Genomic DNA, 19,078 nt, shown 5'->3' with positions numbered 1-19,078 from the left:
AGCTGTTAGATGAACTGAGGAGCATCTCTGGAAGTGACAGGGACAGTTCACCCCCCAAAAAATATATATAATTTTTTTTTTCTCATATGTGATGATATTTACCCTTCCTTTACCCTGTAGAGACATCTGCCTTCTCTCCAATATTATGAAACTCAATGACATTCATATAAATCTTGGCAGAAATTATGGCCCAGTTACTGAAACTGGATTTTTTGAGCAGTTTTATGTAGAAACTACATTCTTTTCACTAAAGTAGTTTCGGTAGATTCTTCGGCAGAGAGAAAATAGTTCCATCATGAAACTGCTCACAAGAAGGTCTGTGGATCATCTTGAGTAACTCGATGATGGTTTGTGGAAAGAAACATTGCTGTTGAATTTTTCAAATTCTGGTGCCATTTCAATGAACGAGATCCATATTTAAGAGAAGTCAGACAACCTTATGACTGATATCTCCAAACCTCTGCAACTCACACCAAAACTATCTACATGGGTAAATAGCACTACTGTACTGTCCCTTTAAAATATTCTCTTCTGATTGGTTGATTATGGCATTCTAAGGTCTGTTATTTCTGAATAGCAGATCTTTGCTATGAATAACAGAGCAATAAGATCATATTTGGATTAATAAAATTAGTTGAAATTAATATTTTGTGTCAAATTATTATTGATTTTTTAAAGTAAGTAGCTGTACTAACAAGCAGAGCAGGATAATGTACAGTGAGCTGGGCATTATTGCAAAATAAACACTGACAGAGTGATGCAGGACAGGATGCAGGATTTATTTTGCAAAAACAACCTGCTTACTGTATATTATCTGATGTGTGTTGACTGATCACCGGTGTGAAATCATTGCACTCTCTTTTTCTTTACATTTTACACAATGTCCAACCTTTCTGGAATTGGAGTTGTAGACGGAGTGTTCTTCCATGGACATTCACCTGAAACCCTTTAGTTTTTTTCCTTCAAAAATGCCAGCGTAGACAAACTCCAGTTCAGATCTTCATAAAAAGAGAGAAGATTAATTCTCTCCTTTGGCACTAACATTTAAACTCAAGGTCAGTCCACATAATAAAAGAATATTATAAACATTGCACATCCCCACACCCTCTGCTCTGAACAGGTTTAAAAGTGAATGTTTTTTCAATGAATTTTTGAAGACATTGCTTTAATGTTCTAAATGTTCACATTTAGACCAGAGTTCACCGGTGTTTACTGTAATGGACCTTTCACTGTCTGCAATGTATAAATAACCCAACCACTTCAGAGCCTAAAGAAGAAACCACACAGAAATTTATGTTGGAAAAACCACAAAATATCTCAAGCAGGACTTGAACTTGAAATTACGTCTTCCTGTAGACCATATTTAACCTACCAGTGAAATCTGACTTTGGAGAAATATATTCACACGAATCAGTATTGCCGCTATTTCAACCTGCAAGTGAACAAATTATGCAGAACTGCAGATTTAGCTGATTTGAGAGTAGTGTGAAAAGACATTCGGACTGAATATATTAGACAGTTTTCAACTAGAAATCAACATTATAATCCTGGTTGGTGCTCTCTGAGTTTTGACTTATGTGCACAATATTGTATGTATCTTGTGGCCACACTCATGACTGATCAGTCACACCTGAATTTCAAATACAGATTTGCATTATAGACAGAAAAATAACTCAAAGAAACCTTTTAATTGTCTGATTCTGTATTGAAAACACTTTATTTTTGCTTTACAAAGAGCACTACAGTGTTTTTTTTTCACATTTCCATGTATATTTTCTTCAGTGTCTATTCAATATGTCACATAATTTTCATCCTTTTCTGCTCAACTACATCACTGTTTGCTGCTGTTTGCTATTACTGTAAGTGCTAACAGAGGAGCACCGAGGCAGGTAATAAAGAGAAATAACTACAGAGGAGCAGGATCTGCTGCTGCTGCTCCAGTCATGTCAACCTCGGCTGCGACTGGAGCAGCACCAGCATCAGCTGCAACAGCATCAACAGCAGCAGGGATATCTGCTTGGGCCACATCGAGGGCCACGTCGACAGCCACCTCAGGGGCAGCTGGGGCGACGTCAGCAGGAACCACATCAACAGGAGGCACATCCACAACACTAGCATCAACTGGTGCAGCATCCACTGGGATGTCAACCACAGCTGGCTCAACAGCTGCTGCAGGGTCTGCTGCCGGCTCTACTGGTGCTGCTTCAACCACAGCTGGTTCGGGCTCGGCTGCCTCCACCTCCTCAACCTCTTCAACTTCATCAGAGTTCACGGGGGCAGCAGCAGCACCAGCTGCAGGGGCTGCACCGCCATCCTGTGCCGAGGAGATGGAGAATAATAACTTATTATTATTAATAATAACTCACGGAAAGAGTACTACACAGCCTGTGAAAACTGTATTATGTTTATTTCTTTTGTGACTCTAAAGGATCTTTAAGCATAAGAAAATGACTCTAATGGCACTTGAGAGCTATGTTTGCTTGCAAAATGCACACATTTTTTACAAACTGGCGGAGTGAGGTTTTGAAAACGTTAACCAGGCAGGGAGGTCGTAATGAAAGATGCAACAGGCCAGGGCTTTATGTATTCAGTGCACCACAGGTCAGAATATTTTCAAGCTATCACTTCCATCTATTGCATTGTAAAAAGTGTATTTAAGTAGTAGGTAAAGTCGTGCAATGTTTTGAATGAGTCTCATTCAGCTTTCTGCCTTAGTGATGGCAGTCTACTTTTATTATGACAACTTGAAATTACACCACGTTCAATTAAACCTGCTATTCTTACCTTAAAAGTGTGTCAGGAAGATTTCTCTAAGCATTGTGCATCTGGCATAAGGACATCCATGTCTTTTTCAGATTTGGTTAAATTTAAGTATAAGTTTTTATAAACTCATTGAACTGAACCAGCTATCATTTAGATGTAGAAATTATATCTAGCAAACTAAAATGACACTAAATCACACTAAAGCTACTATAAAAAATACTTTTCCTGAAATCATTTCATTAGGATGTTAAGGAGCAGTATTTATTTTTAAGTAAAGCAAATAACTGAATAGGAAAAATGGAAACTTTTAAGTTGATTTGCCTTGAATATGAGTTGCATTAAGGCATGACTGATGTTGATTTGAAAGCAATAAGATTATTAAGTGCATCTGACTTGAAGCAATTGTGTTCAACTAACTTGTTAATGTTTTGAAAAACCTAAAATTTTTGTGTTACCAAGTGAAGTGATCATCAATCATGACTGAATTTGATTTAGCAGTTTCAGCTTCAGGGTCCTGGGACTGTTTTAGAAACTTCTTATCTTCTGTCTTAAGTTAAGATAGGAAGAGTCTAAGATAGGATTTTTCCCAATTGGGTATTACAGAAACAAATCCTGACTTACTTTATAAATCCAATGTTATCTTACTTTTCCTATTTTATCTCAGATTAGGTAATCCTAAATACTCAATCCAGCCTCTCTTATCATTTTTTATGCCTGTCATCAAGCAGCCACCACTACTTTTCTCATCTCATTGAGCTAAACAACTTTGTAATCATTAGATTTAAACATATGGAAACATACCTACAAACATACATAAAAATGAGCAAAAACAGCAAGTTCTTAACTCTGCAGACAGATGAATAAGAGGTGTTGGGAACATCTGAGCAGAAATCCAAAGATGTACATTTTGGGAAATTCACAACAATGCTAACTGGATATAATAGGATATAAAAGAAAGGGAGTGGGTTAAGATAGCAGACACAGTCTGTATCCATTGTACAAAAGTGCTAAAAAGCAGCCATCACAGATGAAACAAGTTAGAGAGCACTACCATTAGCTTTTTAGCAAATTAGTAGTAGTTAGCTACTACTACTGGTGGAAAAGTGAAAGTTAGGACAGCTTAACAGTTATCCTAAAGTTAGGAGAGTTTAAGATTTTGGGAAGTTAGGAATATTCTGTAATACACTTTCCCTATCTTTAGTTAGGATGTAGAAACATTGATTTGGGAACTGTTCATCTGTAATGGCTTTTACTTAAATCAGGGCCTAACCACAATTACCATGGTTACCAAACAGTTAAGATAGGATCTCCATATTTGCCCGTTTCTGTAATACAGCCTTTGCATGCAAGGCTCACTGCCACAATGTCATGGTTCATTGAATAGAACTGAGCCATCATCCATGTTCATATCACTGGTACTTTTCTTACTCTCTTGCAAAATAAATGAATAAACAAAATTCAGCAAAGCAATCAACACATGGGGCGATTCTATTATTCTTTCCCCAGTGCAGCGATGCCTTTTTCCTAACTTTGTTTTTGGGAAACAGAAACACGACAGGCATTTTTGTAGACTGTGCTCTCGTGAATATGAATATAAGTGCTACTTTGCCGGTAAATTGTTTTATAGCGTCAACAGGTACCCTCCACTTATGTTTTCTCAGCTCAGTCTAAATCCAACGGGGGTGTTATTGTTATTGACGTGTAGTAAATCAAACATATTCTGTGCCTCTTCTTAGTTTGTCACCAACAGCAGAAGAACCTGCTGTACAAACTGTGTGCAAAGCAGTAGTAAACATACACTATTGGACTGGAATTTATATCTCCAACTAAACTGGAAGAATATTTCACCAAAGAGAGATCTATATGTGTGGTTCTTCTCTGTTAGCTGTGAAGATGTCAGCTCACCTCATTCTCCTCCTCTGATGCGTCTCCAACAGCAACGGCTGGCTGGGCTGCTGCAGCATCCACCTGCATAAATAAAGCACTCTTAACTCAAATAGCATATGGAGTGGTGACAGTTTAGAAGTTGTGGTTATGTATGTGTGCTTACCACTGCTGCCCCAGCAGGATCAGCCTAAAGCAATGAATAATTTATGATTAAGCACCATACCACAAACTTCAGTAATTATGCTGTGGAGTGGAGTTTCTGTGAAAAGTTTCCTTATGAATCCAAAACTAAGGTTTAAAGTTAGAGTCTAACAAGATGTAAACTTACAGGAGCATCAGCAACAGGAAGGAAGGGGTTCGGAACTATTCCCTGAAAAAATACAGATTTGTGATTATAATTAATGTTTAATCCCACTTATCTGAATTAACCAACAGATATATTTCTTCTTTTTAAACTACAATAAACCCCCTCTACCTGCTGCTGGTACATCCTGTGCAGCTCCATCCACCTCAGGGCCTCATTAGCATGCGCTGCAACCTGCTGAAGAAATACCAGACATCTCCAGACATGCACTGCAATTAAGCCAATTATCCTCTCTGTCAGACATCTATCATATACTGTATAATTGATGACATGACAAAAAAACATGGTATGACATGCCATGCCAGGCAAATACAAACTCTAAAAGCAAAAAAGACTTACTTTTTCCTCATTGCTTTCACTCCCTGGAGCCTGCAAAGCAAGAAAGAGAAATGAAGAAGCAACGTTAATGGCTTTATGGATTTTTCAGTGACAGTTCACCCAAAAAAAAAAAAAAAAAAAAAATGTTTTCATTGTGCAAAATAGCTGGTAGCAACGGTGCTCCTTGGCGTAGTGCTCCAGCGCTGTTCGGAAGTCTTCACAGAGACACAGACTCAAAACACAAGACTACATAGATGCAAGCCGAGGCGTGCCTCTGTTATGTTTTCATTGTTATTCTGACTCAGCTATTTATAAATGAATCCAAAGTTAGCAAGAAATGAACTTGAACAGAATGCTCTTAAATCAGTTACAGTTATGGTTACAGACATTCTCTCCACCTCCTTACACTCATATTGTGAGTGTAGTTCATTTGACAAAAAAGAGACAAAACACACAATAAACAAAGACAAATTTGATTGATAGCATTAGCCTGCTTTTTAAATGTTTAAAGTTTTTTTTACAGACATTGCAATAATATTGTTATCATGAATTCCTTTGGCCACAATAATTGTATAGTGAAAGTCTGATAACATGACGTGCTACTAAGTTTTTCCAGATATCCAAAATGTGGCTCTTGAGGCTTTCAACAAATCAAGTCCTCTGGCCTGTAGTGCTATCTGTCTGCTTTCTCGCTGTTTGTGAGTTGCCAAATTTTGAAGATACTGGCTGTAGAGATTTCTATACCTTCTCTTTAATACAGTGGAACTAGATGGCACTGGGATGGTGATGTTCAAACTGCCAAAAAAAAACCCCAAAAAAAACAGAAAAACTCAGCAGAAATGTCTTTTTTTTTTCAAAAATCGTGATCTGGTAACTCATGGTAATCCACAGACCTTGTTCAAATGGGAATTATTTTCTTTCTACCATTGAAAGACATTGCTGTTTGAGTTTTTACAATGTATTTTCTGGCTTTTTGAGCATCATATGTCACACAAGAGTGCCATCTACTTCCATTATATGAGAGGGAGGTGAACATCTCTGCAGCCGATATCTCCACAGCCATCTAGATGGATACGTAGCACTAGAGGTCAGAGGAATAATATGTATTTTTGGTGAACTTTCCATTTCAAATCTTACAAAAGGAATCAGTTGGCAGACATATTCAGGAAAGACTTACAGGAGCAGCCAAGACAGTGACCAGCAGGCACATCATGAACACCCAGAGCTTCATCATGATTGTTCCTAGAGAAAAATATATAATCACAAATATTTATGATGTGAACAAGATACAAGATATTTGGCTACAAGACACCAGCAGGCCTATGTCTTTGACACAGTGTAAAAATGTTTTCATATGAAAAAGCCATCTCACCTTCGTAGTGCTGAGAGAATCTGAAGATGCGTCTCCACAGGGATGGAAAATAATCTACTTCATCTCTGACATGGATGCCATTTATACACTGAAACATCCTGAGACAGCCAATCACATCCAGTAAAACACGCAGAGTTATCTGTTTGAAGAAATCTCCTTACACTTCAAAACCACACAAAAAAGAGACATGTAGGGTGAAGGCCCCTCTTATAGTTAATTACATGTTGGGCAAGTATGCTTACCACACGTTCTCCTCTCTTTACCGCTCTCAAACCAAACTTAGAAGGGAAAAAAGAAGATTACATGAAGCTGACATAGGAATGTAACAATAATGACTGAGACACCACTATTAGTTGAAGGAGCATGAAGGAATGATGGATCTGTTAGCTCGTTAAAGCAGTTCAGCACTGTAATAAATATGATTTAGTTCTCTAAAATTAAAATACTGATGATACTCAAGATAGTGGCAGGGAGTTCCTCAGATGGCACAAAAATTATAACTACATACCAGCTGCCCTCAGCATGTCATGTCACAGCTGCCTTTCCCAATTTGATTCTACAACCACAGTTCCAAAAAGGTTAGGGCATTGTGTAAAACATAAAATAAATCAAAATGCAATGATTTGCAAATTATTTTCAATTTGTATTCAATTGAATATAGTACAAAGTCAGGATACTTAATGTTCAGACTGATACACTTGTTCATTCTGATGACGATATCTGCAACATCTTCCAAAAATGTTTGGACAGGGGCAAGAAAAGACTGGAAAAGTTGTGGAAGGCTCAAAATACACCTGTTTGGTAAATTCCACAGGTAAACAGGTCGACTGGTAACAGGTGACAAAATCTGATTCAGTATCAAAGGGACATCACAGAAAGTTGTTCACAAGCAAAGATGGGGCGGGGTTCACTATTTTGTAAAAAACTGTGTCGGCAAACAGTCCAACAGTTTATGAACATTTCTCAATGCAAAACTGCAAAGAATTTAAGGATTTTGCCAACTGCAATCCATAATTTCATCAAAACGTGTAAAGAAACTGGAGAAACCTTTGCATGTAAGAGGAAAAGCCAAAAACCAACATTTAATGGCAGTGACCTTTGACCCCTAAGACAGTACTACTTTAAAAACCGCATTAAAAACCCACACAGTTATATAAAAAATACTACATGGGCTCAGGAACACTGATGTCAGAAAAACACAGTTTGACTTTGCATCTTCAAATGGAAGTTAGGACTCTTCCATGCAAAGTGAAAGCCATACATCAACAACACCAGAAAGGCTGCTCACTTCTCTGAGGCCCGTCCTCATCTTTGATGGACTGACACAAAATGGAAAAGTGTGCTGTGGTCTGTAGTCCACATTTCAGATTGTGTTTTTTCTGTTCTAAAGAGGAAAAGGACCATCTAGATTGGTACTGGCTGTAACTTCAAAAGCCAGTATCTATGAAGGTATGGGGGTGTGTTAGGGCTTTTAACATGGCTTTTTTTTTTTTAGAGATGTCCCTGCGTATTTCAGCAAGACAATGCCAAGACACATTCTGCATTTGTTAAAAGCAGCATGTCTTTTTAGTAGAAGAGTTCAGGTACTAGACTGGCCTACCTGCAGTCCAAGATCAGTCTCTCATTGAAAATATGTGGTGTATTATGAAGCACAAAATACAACATCAGAGATCAAGCAAGAATGAGAAAGAATTTCGCTTTCAAAAATTCAACACTTAGTTTCCTAAGTTCCCAAACACTTACTAAGAAAAGGTGATGCAACAGAGGGGTTAAAATGCCCTTGTCCCAATTTTTTTGGTACTGTATTCAATTAAATATACATCAAGTCATCAGGTTTACATTTTATTTACATTTTATACAACATTCCAACTTTTTTTGGAATTGGAATTCTTCAAGAACCTGTTATTGAGCACTTTTTACAGTATTACTACTTGACTTAAGTAAAAAGTTTAAATATTTCCACCTATGTGTTTGAGTATTTTCTCGTGTTTTCAATATGACCATTCAGCGGATTTAACACCAGGTCTCCAGACATCGACACAAACAGTGAATTTACAGTGTATGTACACATCGCCAATGGAAAGTGCTTCTTTTGTGGTGTCTGAGTCTTCACTGATCCCTGTGTTTGTTTTAGCTGGTGTGGTTGTACATCACAGTGATTTTGAACATTGTAGGTTTCTTATGTTTATTTTGTGTGGTTCCAAATCAGATAATGAAGGACTTACTCTTAATCTGCACAGCTGTATTCCAGACAGACGTTCTTGCTGAGCTAATGACTTTCCTTACATACAGGAAAACAATCCTTCCAAAGAGTCCAAAAGCAAGTGCTTCAAAAGTTTTACTCCTGGCACATTGTGAAATTGTTTGCTAACTTGAAAAATGGGGAAGTGAGCAGGGTAAAGAGGTTATGAACTGAATATTATCTGTTCCAACAGGGAAGCCTCGCTTTTGCCAACATAAATGAATTAGGGTTTGGGCCATGTCTCAGCAAAGAAAATGTAGTGCTGACATCTCACAATTAAATAAATCACATTTTTATGAAATTACAGTTGCAGAGTACAGTATTCACGTTTTACATATGTGTTGAATGATTGATAATAATGTCTTAAAATATTCTCTTATAGTGTTGCAAAATTTAAAAAAAAGCTGTAAACATGTGAAGGTTAACTTAATGCTACGTTAATTCTCAGCCTCACAGGAACCTTTGTCTTTTACCAGAGCTGTTAATCTTTAACTTGAATTATGACCTCAGATGGTTTTTGCTACATTGTGGATCCAGACCATTGACATATGATAAAGATGGACTCTGTGACTCCTATATGAGCAGTGCCACCTTGTGCTGATGATCTTCAAAATTTGTCTTTCTTTTTAAAGTAGACGAGCCTTGAAGAAAAAGAGGTTCCACTAAGTCAGAGAGAGTCAAGGTAGAGCTAGTCACGCCGTTGATATTCTGGGGGGAAAAAAATGTTTAACTGGGTATCAAAATTGCTATTTATTGGAGCACAGATCAAAAAGGGGCGGGACTTTGGAAGGGTTGATTGATGGCTCAGACATTCCTGCTTCCTTAAGGTGTTAGTGTTTTGGCAATCGTCTCATCAGGCCAAAGTTTGAATTTGGCAATTTATAACAAAACAAGACACACACTTTTAAGTGTGCATTAGATGTAGAGTATGTATATCACAAGGCCTAACATGTTCAAAAGTAGGTGAAACCTTGCTCTGCTAATTGATGATGAAATTTACGATGGTCCTCATTAGAAAATGTTTTCTAAAAGCGCACTGCCTCAGTCAGGTGGCTGTTGGACTGCACCCTAAAGACACTTTGCTCAAACATTCATTTCAAGGTTTAAATTTATGACTGTTTTTTACTTAAAATGAAAAACAGGTCCAGGTACAGGAACTTAATCACACGTGTTGTTCACCCAACCATAACTTCCTCCTTTCCGGAGAACGATCCAGACCTGCACATGTTGCTTCTGCTTATCATCTCAATGTCTGATACAGTGTTAATTTATTAAAGACTCATTGTGTGAACAGACATATTGTATGTTTGTGTATTTTTATGTGACTTTATATCGTCACAGAAGTACTTCATAGCTCAAAGGCCATCATACTGTATAGGCTATTAAACCTGCTGTCAACATCTTCTCTGCTGTGCTTATTGAAGTTCTGACATCATGTGATCTTCAGTTCAAGGAAAGAGAACTTGTGAGGAACAAGCAGTCATAGCGTGACAGCATGGCGCCTGCGTATGTAATTGTCTTTGAAGAGATAAGTGTCAGGTCATGTTGACACACGCTTTTGTCCCCAGGGGAGTGAGAATCAGGAAGATCGTTACCTTTCACTTTACGGTATTTATTTTTCTGAGACGGTTACAGTTCACTTTTGGGAAATGTGCTCAACCACCGTGGCAAATTATGTTCATTGTGTGTTGTAATTATGATGTACTGTAGGATATACACTATGTAATATATACTTACCTTGCAGTATATGAGTTGGGTGCAGTGATTACTTTACTCTTCCATCACAGAGCAGAAGTATTCATTAACTTGACACTTCCTGTGTACCTTCTACCTTTTCAGCACTAACAAAAGTTTCTCTGTGGTTCACTGTGGTACACAGGGGTCAATCATAGGACCTTTACTGTATTCAATTTCCATCTGAACACTATTCATGAACACAGTTAATCAACATATCTTCTCAATAATATTTTGATGTAAAAACCTGCTGACAACAAATGATCTTGGATCTAGCCCTTTTACATTGAATGCAGTGATGGACTGGAATAAAAAACCCTGGTATTTGTTTACAACAGACTGGGCCCATTTGTAAAAGACCAATCCACTGTTTCCAACAAGAAATTTCACTTTAATAAAAATGACTGATATGCTGTGGAGGGCGACTAGCACCTCCACTTGATTATGGCACTTTTAAAGTCTTTTTAAAAACAGTTTCAGTCTGGAGATAGCTTATTATGTCACCGTGGCAGTTTGTATTTATTTCAGGTGGAACAGAATATCTAGTCAAGAAAACTGACATTCATTTTAATTTGATCAGGCTGGATTAGTCTTTAAATTTGATTGCAGGGAGAGGGAGAAATGGAGCGATCAGAATACCGGGTGAACTAAAATGACATTTAACAGGAGAGAAAGTGTGCTGTGCTGTTCATTCTTAAACTTATTACATTAAAACCACTTCTCTACAGTCACCCATAATGATAACTGATGAGACCCTGTGGCATTTTCTTGCACACAAGCGAAAGTTATGTTGTTCACCAAAATACACTGTGTGAATTCTTGAGGTCTAACAGCTGTATTGAATGCATTTCCTTCTTCACAACACATTTGCCAAGCCAATCATTTGAAGTATTTTAAATCCAGCATTGTTTACATACTTGTTTACTCCTAGCAATTTTTATGTCTTGTCTTTGCACCTTGTTGTTTCACCTTATGTTTTTGCACCTCACACCAGCCATTTTTCTGATTGCCTCGGGGACCAGGAGAAAGATTTCCTTTTTTTCTGTAGTGTACTGCACTGTATACTTGTAGATGATGATCAAGTCTCTCTTATGTCTTATCTCTCTTATTCAGCAGTCCTGTTCTTTCTTACATAGCATATGGCAGCATGTTGATGCTGCCTGTTTATCAGTAGAATGGTGTGAAACCATTGGCAGGTATGTGTTTCACATCACCCACTCATCACCTGTCCTTGTGTCCTTGCATAAGATAAACAAAACAAGGAAAACAGAGCTTCATAGTACTACTATATATATATATATATATAAAAAAAAACAAAAAAACACAGGGAACCTTTAACAAAAATGAAACACTTGGCTGGTAGAGCACACCACTTTTTGAAAGAAGTCAAATTCAACTTTTTCTTTTTTTCATGATACCTCCATTCGTATATTGATCATTTCTGAGCTTGATTTTTCAAATAACAGATGTCAAAAATGCCATGCTGTTGTCAGCCAGTGCCCTTAAGCTACATTTTAAAGCTTATTACCGGCATGTGAACAGATTATATTCACTGTAAAAGGTGAAATATCTCTGCCAGGTTTCTGTAAGTTCAATTTTGTACCATATACTGTAGTTAAATGAATGGAAAGCAATGGCTGCTTGGGATGCCTGGAAACGAACTACAACCAGGCTACAGTACATGCATTGGAAAAAAGGAGGAGCTGTGATGATCACAGGAACATTCACAGTGAAATTACGTCACCTAGTGGAGGCACATAGTACACAGTCAGTCAGCAAGAATAAGAGAACTGTGTGGGTACAAGCCTTGGTTAATAAACTGCTCCTGCTCGGTAAGTAACCCACAGAAACATTAACAGTAGATGATTTTCTGTGTCGAGCTGAAACAGTTTGTCCTTTGAGTTATTAGTGGATCAAGAAAAAAATAATCTGCAACAATGTTGAAAACTGGTAAATAGTTTTAATTAATTTCTAAACAAAATACCAAACAATTTGGTAGTTTCACCTTCTAAAAATGTTAGATGTTGCTGCTTTTCTCTGTTTTATGTCATTACAAATGTTTTGGACTGTTGGTCTGTCATAAGGATACCACTTTCGGCTCAGGGAAATTGGAGTTTTATAGACCATTGATCAAATGATTAACTGATGAAATAATCAGTAGGTTAATCAAGGATGAAAATAACTACTTGTGTTGTTACTACAGGTGTATTTTTATCACAGGTTATTCCATACTAATACTGAACAACTTGGAATAAACACAGAAAAAACAGAAACTGCTTGAAAACTTAGACTTTAATTCTTAAGAAAGATGACATTAAGAGAAAAGTTAAAATCAGTTAATAAACACAAGCAGCACATTTGTTACATACTGTGGAAATGCAGCATGACAAAGTGCTCAATCAACACAACAATAAAGGAAATCTACAAAGGCTATTAAGGAGAGCAAAAAAAAATCTTCTGTTTTATTCTATGCAGAAGTTATAATTAAGTTTACTATCGTAACAGTATTCTTAATTTAAAAAAAAGATTGTTATTTTACGATCATCTTTGCATTTTTTTTTTATTTTAGTAAGCACATCCACATGTTGCAGAAACAGATTCAGTTTAAATTATTTAATCAGTTGCAGATCTGAATGTCTTCACGCCTTCACCGGCATCTGCAGAGACAAAGAAACACAAATGTTAGATGACATTTGTCTTATTACATTTACTTTATATTAATATGGTTTCAATATGTGCATTAATTTACAGTGCAACTGTTATTAAATCTTTAATGTAATAAGTAACTTGATAAGTACCTGGCTTGTCTGTGTGGGCTGGTCCTGCTGGAGGGGTTGCAGGGGATCCTGGGATGGAAGAGGATTGGCATCAAATGCGGGAATCTGAAAAAAAAAAAAAAAAAAGAAAAGAAAGAAGGGAGAAAATAATGAGAAGAACAAGAAAAGAAGAGTCAATCATTCAGAATCAGTCTTCAAATCTTTGTATTTTTTCTCACATTTGGGATTTGTCCAGGGACAGTTTGAGGGGGGTAGTCAAATGGGAGCACCTGTGAAAAGACAAGAAAAGTGCTGAGTGAGAAACGTATGACCAAAAAGAAAAAAAAAAGTAAAAGGCATAATTTAGAATAAATAATGTCTCACATTTGTTATCTGAGGAATGTTCGTCATGGGAGGCAGGTTTGTCATTATCTGGAACAAAAGCAAATTCACTCATTTAGCACTGCACCATGTAAGATGATACAGAAATCATTTGATCTTCACGTTAAGCATTATTTAATATGTTTACCGTTTGCTGGGAGAAATCAAAGGGGTAGTACTGCAATGTAAAAAAAAAACAAAAAAAAAAACAACAATTACCAAATATGCTTCAACAAGAAATAGTTGAAAGTGTTTTCAGTCCTAATAGTCTCAGAAATACTTACAACTTCCAAACTCTGTCTGCCTGGTGGCTGAGGAATGGAGTATTTGATGAGACCATGAGAAGGAAAAGGCTGCAGAAAAAAACAAACAAAAATCAATAAAAAGTAGGGACCAGTGAGGGATGTTTTTACCACTTTTTTAGTAAAATGTGCTCACCTGGTTAGCTCCAGCTGCACCTGGGAATCTGTGGGGGTAAATCTAACACAGAAATAAACTGTAAGCGAATGTCATAATCACAGCAATATTTCCTAAAAAAGAAAAAGGAATCTGAGTGGAAAAAGAAAGAGTATGACATACTAATTCCACACTGTAAGCACCAGGTATCTGTGGCAGAGCCGGACCAGCTTTGAAGGGATTTTTCACCTGAATGTAAAATTGTCAAAAATTGTCAGTAGACAGTGAAAGCAGCATAGCAATATTTCTGCTGTGCTTCATATCTGTATCACAAAGTTAATCTTTGCTCAGTAGAGCATGTATATTATTCATTTTTGCATTGTTAAAACATTTCACACAGAGGTTAAATGACTCACAATATGCTTGATTACCTGTGTGGGTGATACCTGTTGTCTGGAACCTGCGTAATGAGGCAGGTAATGAAAGAAGGACTGAAAATTGAGGCAAAAACAGAGATAGTTAGATCAAAGAAACTTCAAAACTTTGCCTGAATTGTGAAGATTAAGTCACATGAGAAACCCTTGCCTATTTTCTAAAACTTACGGGTGCAGCCGTGGCTGTGCTAGCCAGACAGAGGCACAGGATGGCCAGTTTCATTTTTGCAGATATTCCAAGTCCTACAGACACAATTCATCATCACATTAACAAAAAAACAATCAAAGTCATACTGGATGGTTGCAGCAATATTAAAAAAATCTCACCTTCTGCGATAAAAACAGAGGATGATGATGCGGATATCGTTGATGATGCCAGTCGATTGTATCTTCTGCAGTGTTACTTTATCTTTTATAGGGGACCAGCTCACCTGAGAGCCAATCACAGTCGATGGGAGTGATGTTCCCCAATGAGTAGGTACAGTCCAGGTGTCTAGTCTTCAGCTTTACTAAATGACCAGTGGTCAAATCCACTTTCTGTGTAATAGCAGACTCAGCTTGATTACACTGTCTAGAGCAGTGCACACCTTCACTCTGCTAGCTCCTCATCCTGTCAGCATGACAGTAGCAGCATTGGGATAAATATCTGAAACTGCAATGTTTTGTTTGTTTTTTAAGTAAATGCAATATTGTTGCTTGCATGTTAATTGTGGTTCTAAATCATGGCGACAGCAGAGCAGAACAACATCACAGACAAATTTATTTATTTATTTTAGCCTGCATTCATTTGTCTTATTTACTCTAGGGGTTATTTATTCAAATGTTTTTATTGTCCTTGGAGCCTTTAAGTACCTTAATCATGTTTGTCTTTGTCTCATCTTTGTAAAATGCATCCAGATGGACGCCCTGTCTCTTTTACTATAAACCAAATGAACAGAGAGTTTATTCAGGTAACTGAGGATAAAAATAAAAAATGTGTACAAAGACATAAATTGAAAGACTATGTCGCTATGTCTTTTAGTCTAACAAATTTGAACAATAAATAATATTATAAAGAATACAAGTCTGGACCCTGTCTATATAAAAAGTGGCCTGAGATAACTTTTGTTATTTTTTGGCACTGCACAAATAAAACTGACTTGATTCAAATAAAAAGTAGAGTAAATCCCCCTTCATGTAGTACCTTTAATAATCTTAAGATGTTATTGTCAGTCTGTTTTTTAATTGTAACTACTCAACTTGTGGAGAATTAGCAAAAGGAAGCTGTTATAATAAGGTTATTACAAAATACTGAGCTTGATTTATGATTTACCGGCACTGCAATCAAATACATGAGAATTTAAAGTGTATTGAGTGTGTTTTTATTAGTGTGATATTCAAAATACATTGTATAGTTATTGGAAGCAAAGAAACAGAGGAGTATGGATGCGTTATCCTTTATTTATTTAGTAAAGCATAGTTACAGGAAAATAGATTTAAGAGACAACAATGGCAGTCATATCTCATTGCATTACACCATTTTTTATTTCTAGAGATTTAATTTTTTTTTCAGAGGAAAGCATAGCATCATCTGCAGAGCACCAAATTGCATAGCACAATTTTCTTTTCAAAAGCATGGCACCGTATAATTCACACTTTAGGAAACAGCAGAGTTGGCTTGTCATTTCTCATCGGCTGTTGATCTTATTGCTTTGATCACCTATAAAGAGGGACGGGAAGCAAATATATCTTGACTGTTCTTTTGCTACTAAAACTTTCATGTATTCACACAGAAAGAGAAATTATGATCCTCAGATTTTACTTCATAAAGGATTTTGTGAAAAGCTAAAAGTCTGAATTATGCAGTAAAACAGTACACCCTGTATGTGCATGTGTACCTGTCTATGCACAAAGGTGTGCAGATCCTGCTGACTCCAGTTTGTTTAGTCGTCTTCTTCATCGTCTGAGCTGGCTTTGGCAACCTGAAATGACAGGGGCCTCTTATGAGCCAATCAGGAATGAAGACAGTCTCTGACATGTCTGCTGATGATGGACGTTTCTCAACACTTCAGCAGAAAAAGTTGGAAGACTGTTCCTCTGACGCAATACTCATTTATTAGCATGAACCTGTTGCCCTCATCACCCCTGCAGTGCAGCTAAGTCTCCTACCTGCTGTGGACGCCATAAAAATCAACTGAGCAATTTATGTGGTCAACAATTAAGAGTAACCTAATCTTACACTGGCCCTTCAATAAACTTAAGTTGCTCAAAATGCAAATCCATAGCCATGCTTACAGGTTCGGCAGCAGCATCAGCAGCTGGAGCAGCAGGAGCAGCATCAGCAGCTGGAGCAGCAGGAGCAGCATCAACAACTGGAGCAACTGGAGCAACGGGAGCAACTGGAACAACAGGGGCAGGGCAGGGCACCTCCCAGCCGAAGGGGATGTACTGGAGCAGATGAGAACGTGAAAAACACATCATCAGATCGATAAGATCCCACACATCTTCTGACAGAGAAATGGAAGTCTGCAGGCACTCACCACATCCTTCTTGTCGATACCGTTTGGCAGGAGGATCTCCTGCTTGACGAAGCCACGGCCCTGCAAAAGAAACACATGCAGGCAACCATGCACTTAAAAGCTACAGTACCAAGGGTCTCTGTCCTTTGTTGGACTGTATAGGTGGCAAAAGTACATACATTCTTTAGTCAAAAAAGGGTACAGAAGTAGAAGTGCTGATTCAACTTCTTTACTCAAGTAAAAGCAAAATAGCTCTGAAAAGTACTCACAGTGAGAAAAGTAAAAAGTTACCGTAGAACATTTAAACTGGCTATTTCTGTCAAAAGACAACTGAACCTCACCTTATCTCTGCTGTTGGGTATCCCTCTCTGTCTGTTGTGTTTTGCTCCTTTTATGTCATTTTTGTTTTGTTACATCTGTTGTGCATGATAGGCACTGACAAATACACCAAGGAATCTTCTTTTCTATGTGTTATTGTCTCATCCATTTAGTATGACATCGGTCTTGGTGTTTGGAAGGCGGTGCACAATGATGCAAAATAAAAAATATATATTAAATGCATTAAATCTAAAGTAACAGACCTATTCTGAAATTGTAAGAAGTAGAAAGCACAGACATTTGTGCTAAAATGTAGGGAGTAAAAGTGAAAAAGATACTATGGTATCACACCAATATCTTAAAACTCTACTTAAGCACGATAATGAAGTTTTTGTACTTCCCACTGCTGGTATAAACTATTCATTCAGATGGTAGTGTAAGCTTTCATTGCATCTTAAATTCTATGGTCTCAGCATCAGCAAAGTACTATACACACTACAAAGTATGCACATACAAATCAAGTAATACAGTGTCACTCACAAGGCCTGCAACAATCATTAACTGGTCATCAACTGGCAGCAGCTGGAAGTCAAAACAGTCAAGATTAATATTTAATAAAAGATCATTAGGATTATTTCATGAAATTCATTAAAAAAGACTGTAAAAAATGTAAATGTGCTCTTACAACATCCAGAGCTGTAGCTGGGACTCCAGCAGGAATAACCTTGGACGCCTGTGAAGACCAGATTCATCACCTTTCGATGAAGATACATCACGAGAAAAAAGCAGCTAACGACAAGTAAAAGAGCCGCCACCAGGCTCAGTAATAGACACATTACCATCAGTGGTGAAGACATAATAGCAGACGGGTGTGCAGAGCTTATTCAGGTTGAAAATGTGACTTTTACTGTGGTTTTTGTGTGTTTGTGTCATGGTATACATCTGAGCTGTACTGTACCTCAGCCGGAGCGAAATAGATGTCAAACTCCTTGTACGCCTGCAGCTGTAAAGAAGAGAAAATACTGCAGAATTAATGATCAATACCTCAAGCTTTTTAGTGGTAAATATAATGACAACATTTTTAATAATCAACATGTTCAAGAAGTCCTAAAAGAAGTCCTCAGACCTCTACATTTCCAGGACTATTGAGCATCAGATAAAGATTATCTGATATGACTGACGCTTCAAAACAGCTTCATGCACCTCGAGGTAAGATTTGTTTTGTCAAATATTTACACTGTGCAGTGCTACAATATGTATATATGAGACAGAAATTGGAATGAGAGATAATTTCCTTACAGGGGCACAGACAGCAACCCCAACGATGCAGGCAGCAAGCAGGATGAATTTCATTTTGAATGTAGCTGTCAAAGACATTTTTGGAGTTATTGGAGACAATATTCAATGCATCACTTGAAACAGCATTTAAATAGATCATTCTTTTAAAAACATCTCTCTCAGAATGTCATATAATATTAGCTGCTCATACGTTACCTTTCCTTTCTGGCAGCACAGAAGGACTGAAGGATGGTTGAGGAGGGGTGTGAGAACTGGAGAGAGATTTACTCCTATTTATTTGCTGTCAGAAGAAAGGACGAGCAAACGTATGACAGGT

At 37.4% G+C, this 19,078-nt stretch overlaps 3 protein-coding genes across 9 annotated transcripts; all 3 read right to left on the bottom strand.

The window, feature by feature from the left end:
- Positions 1-1,698: 1,698 nt before the first annotated feature.
- On the bottom strand, positions 1,699-6,816 carry enam (enamelin). 7 transcript variants are annotated; one of them, XM_084715303.1, is made up of 8 exons: positions 6,705-6,816; positions 6,510-6,574; positions 5,354-5,383; positions 5,126-5,188; positions 4,979-5,020; positions 4,814-4,837; positions 4,669-4,731; positions 1,699-2,314 (listed from the first exon to the last, which is right to left on the bottom strand). In XM_084715303.1, exons 1-8 carry the CDS (start codon positions 6,799-6,801, stop codon positions 1,907-1,909), a joined length of 792 nt encoding a protein of 263 aa, XP_084571429.1. In that variant the 5' UTR covers positions 6,802-6,816; the 3' UTR covers positions 1,699-1,906. The 7 variants fall into 7 exon arrangements, with proteins under 7 accessions (XP_084571429.1, XP_084571428.1, XP_084571432.1 ...); XM_084715302.1 differs by having other exon boundaries at positions 5,126-5,191; positions 6,705-6,802; XM_084715306.1 differs by having other exon boundaries at positions 5,126-5,191; positions 6,510-6,576; positions 6,708-6,753.
- A 6,330-nt stretch (positions 6,817-13,146) lies between these two features.
- scpp5 (secretory calcium-binding phosphoprotein 5) lies at positions 13,147-15,982 on the bottom strand. Its single transcript, XM_084715300.1, has 11 exons — positions 14,975-15,982; positions 14,817-14,890; positions 14,645-14,704; positions 14,397-14,462; positions 14,256-14,297; positions 14,102-14,170; positions 13,966-13,995; positions 13,821-13,868; positions 13,676-13,726; positions 13,479-13,562; positions 13,147-13,337 (listed from the first exon to the last, which is right to left on the bottom strand). The coding sequence occupies exons 2-11, from the start codon at positions 14,868-14,870 to the stop codon at positions 13,320-13,322; spliced, it is 522 nt and encodes a 173-aa protein (XP_084571426.1). The 5' UTR covers positions 14,871-14,890; positions 14,975-15,982; the 3' UTR covers positions 13,147-13,319.
- An 89-nt stretch (positions 15,983-16,071) lies between these two features.
- Positions 16,072-19,044, bottom strand: scpp7 (secretory calcium-binding phosphoprotein 7). The gene is made up of 9 exons (XM_084715299.1): positions 18,958-19,044; positions 18,763-18,827; positions 18,422-18,466; positions 18,149-18,196; positions 18,004-18,045; positions 17,167-17,226; positions 16,922-17,074; positions 16,525-16,608; positions 16,072-16,346 (listed from the first exon to the last, which is right to left on the bottom strand). The coding sequence occupies exons 2-8, from the start codon at positions 18,814-18,816 to the stop codon at positions 16,570-16,572; spliced, it is 441 nt and encodes a 146-aa protein (XP_084571425.1). The 5' UTR covers positions 18,817-18,827; positions 18,958-19,044; the 3' UTR covers positions 16,072-16,346; positions 16,525-16,569.
- Between the last annotated feature and the right edge of the window lie 34 nt (positions 19,045-19,078).

This window comes from Lutjanus erythropterus, chromosome 3 (assembly GCF_056507025.1).
Source record: "Lutjanus erythropterus isolate fLutEry1 chromosome 3, fLutEry1.hap2, whole genome shotgun sequence".
In the NCBI taxonomy this organism is placed as follows: domain Eukaryota; kingdom Metazoa; phylum Chordata; class Actinopteri; order Lutjaniformes; family Lutjanidae; genus Lutjanus; species Lutjanus erythropterus.
This window is presented reverse-complemented; position numbering and strand designations above follow the sequence as displayed.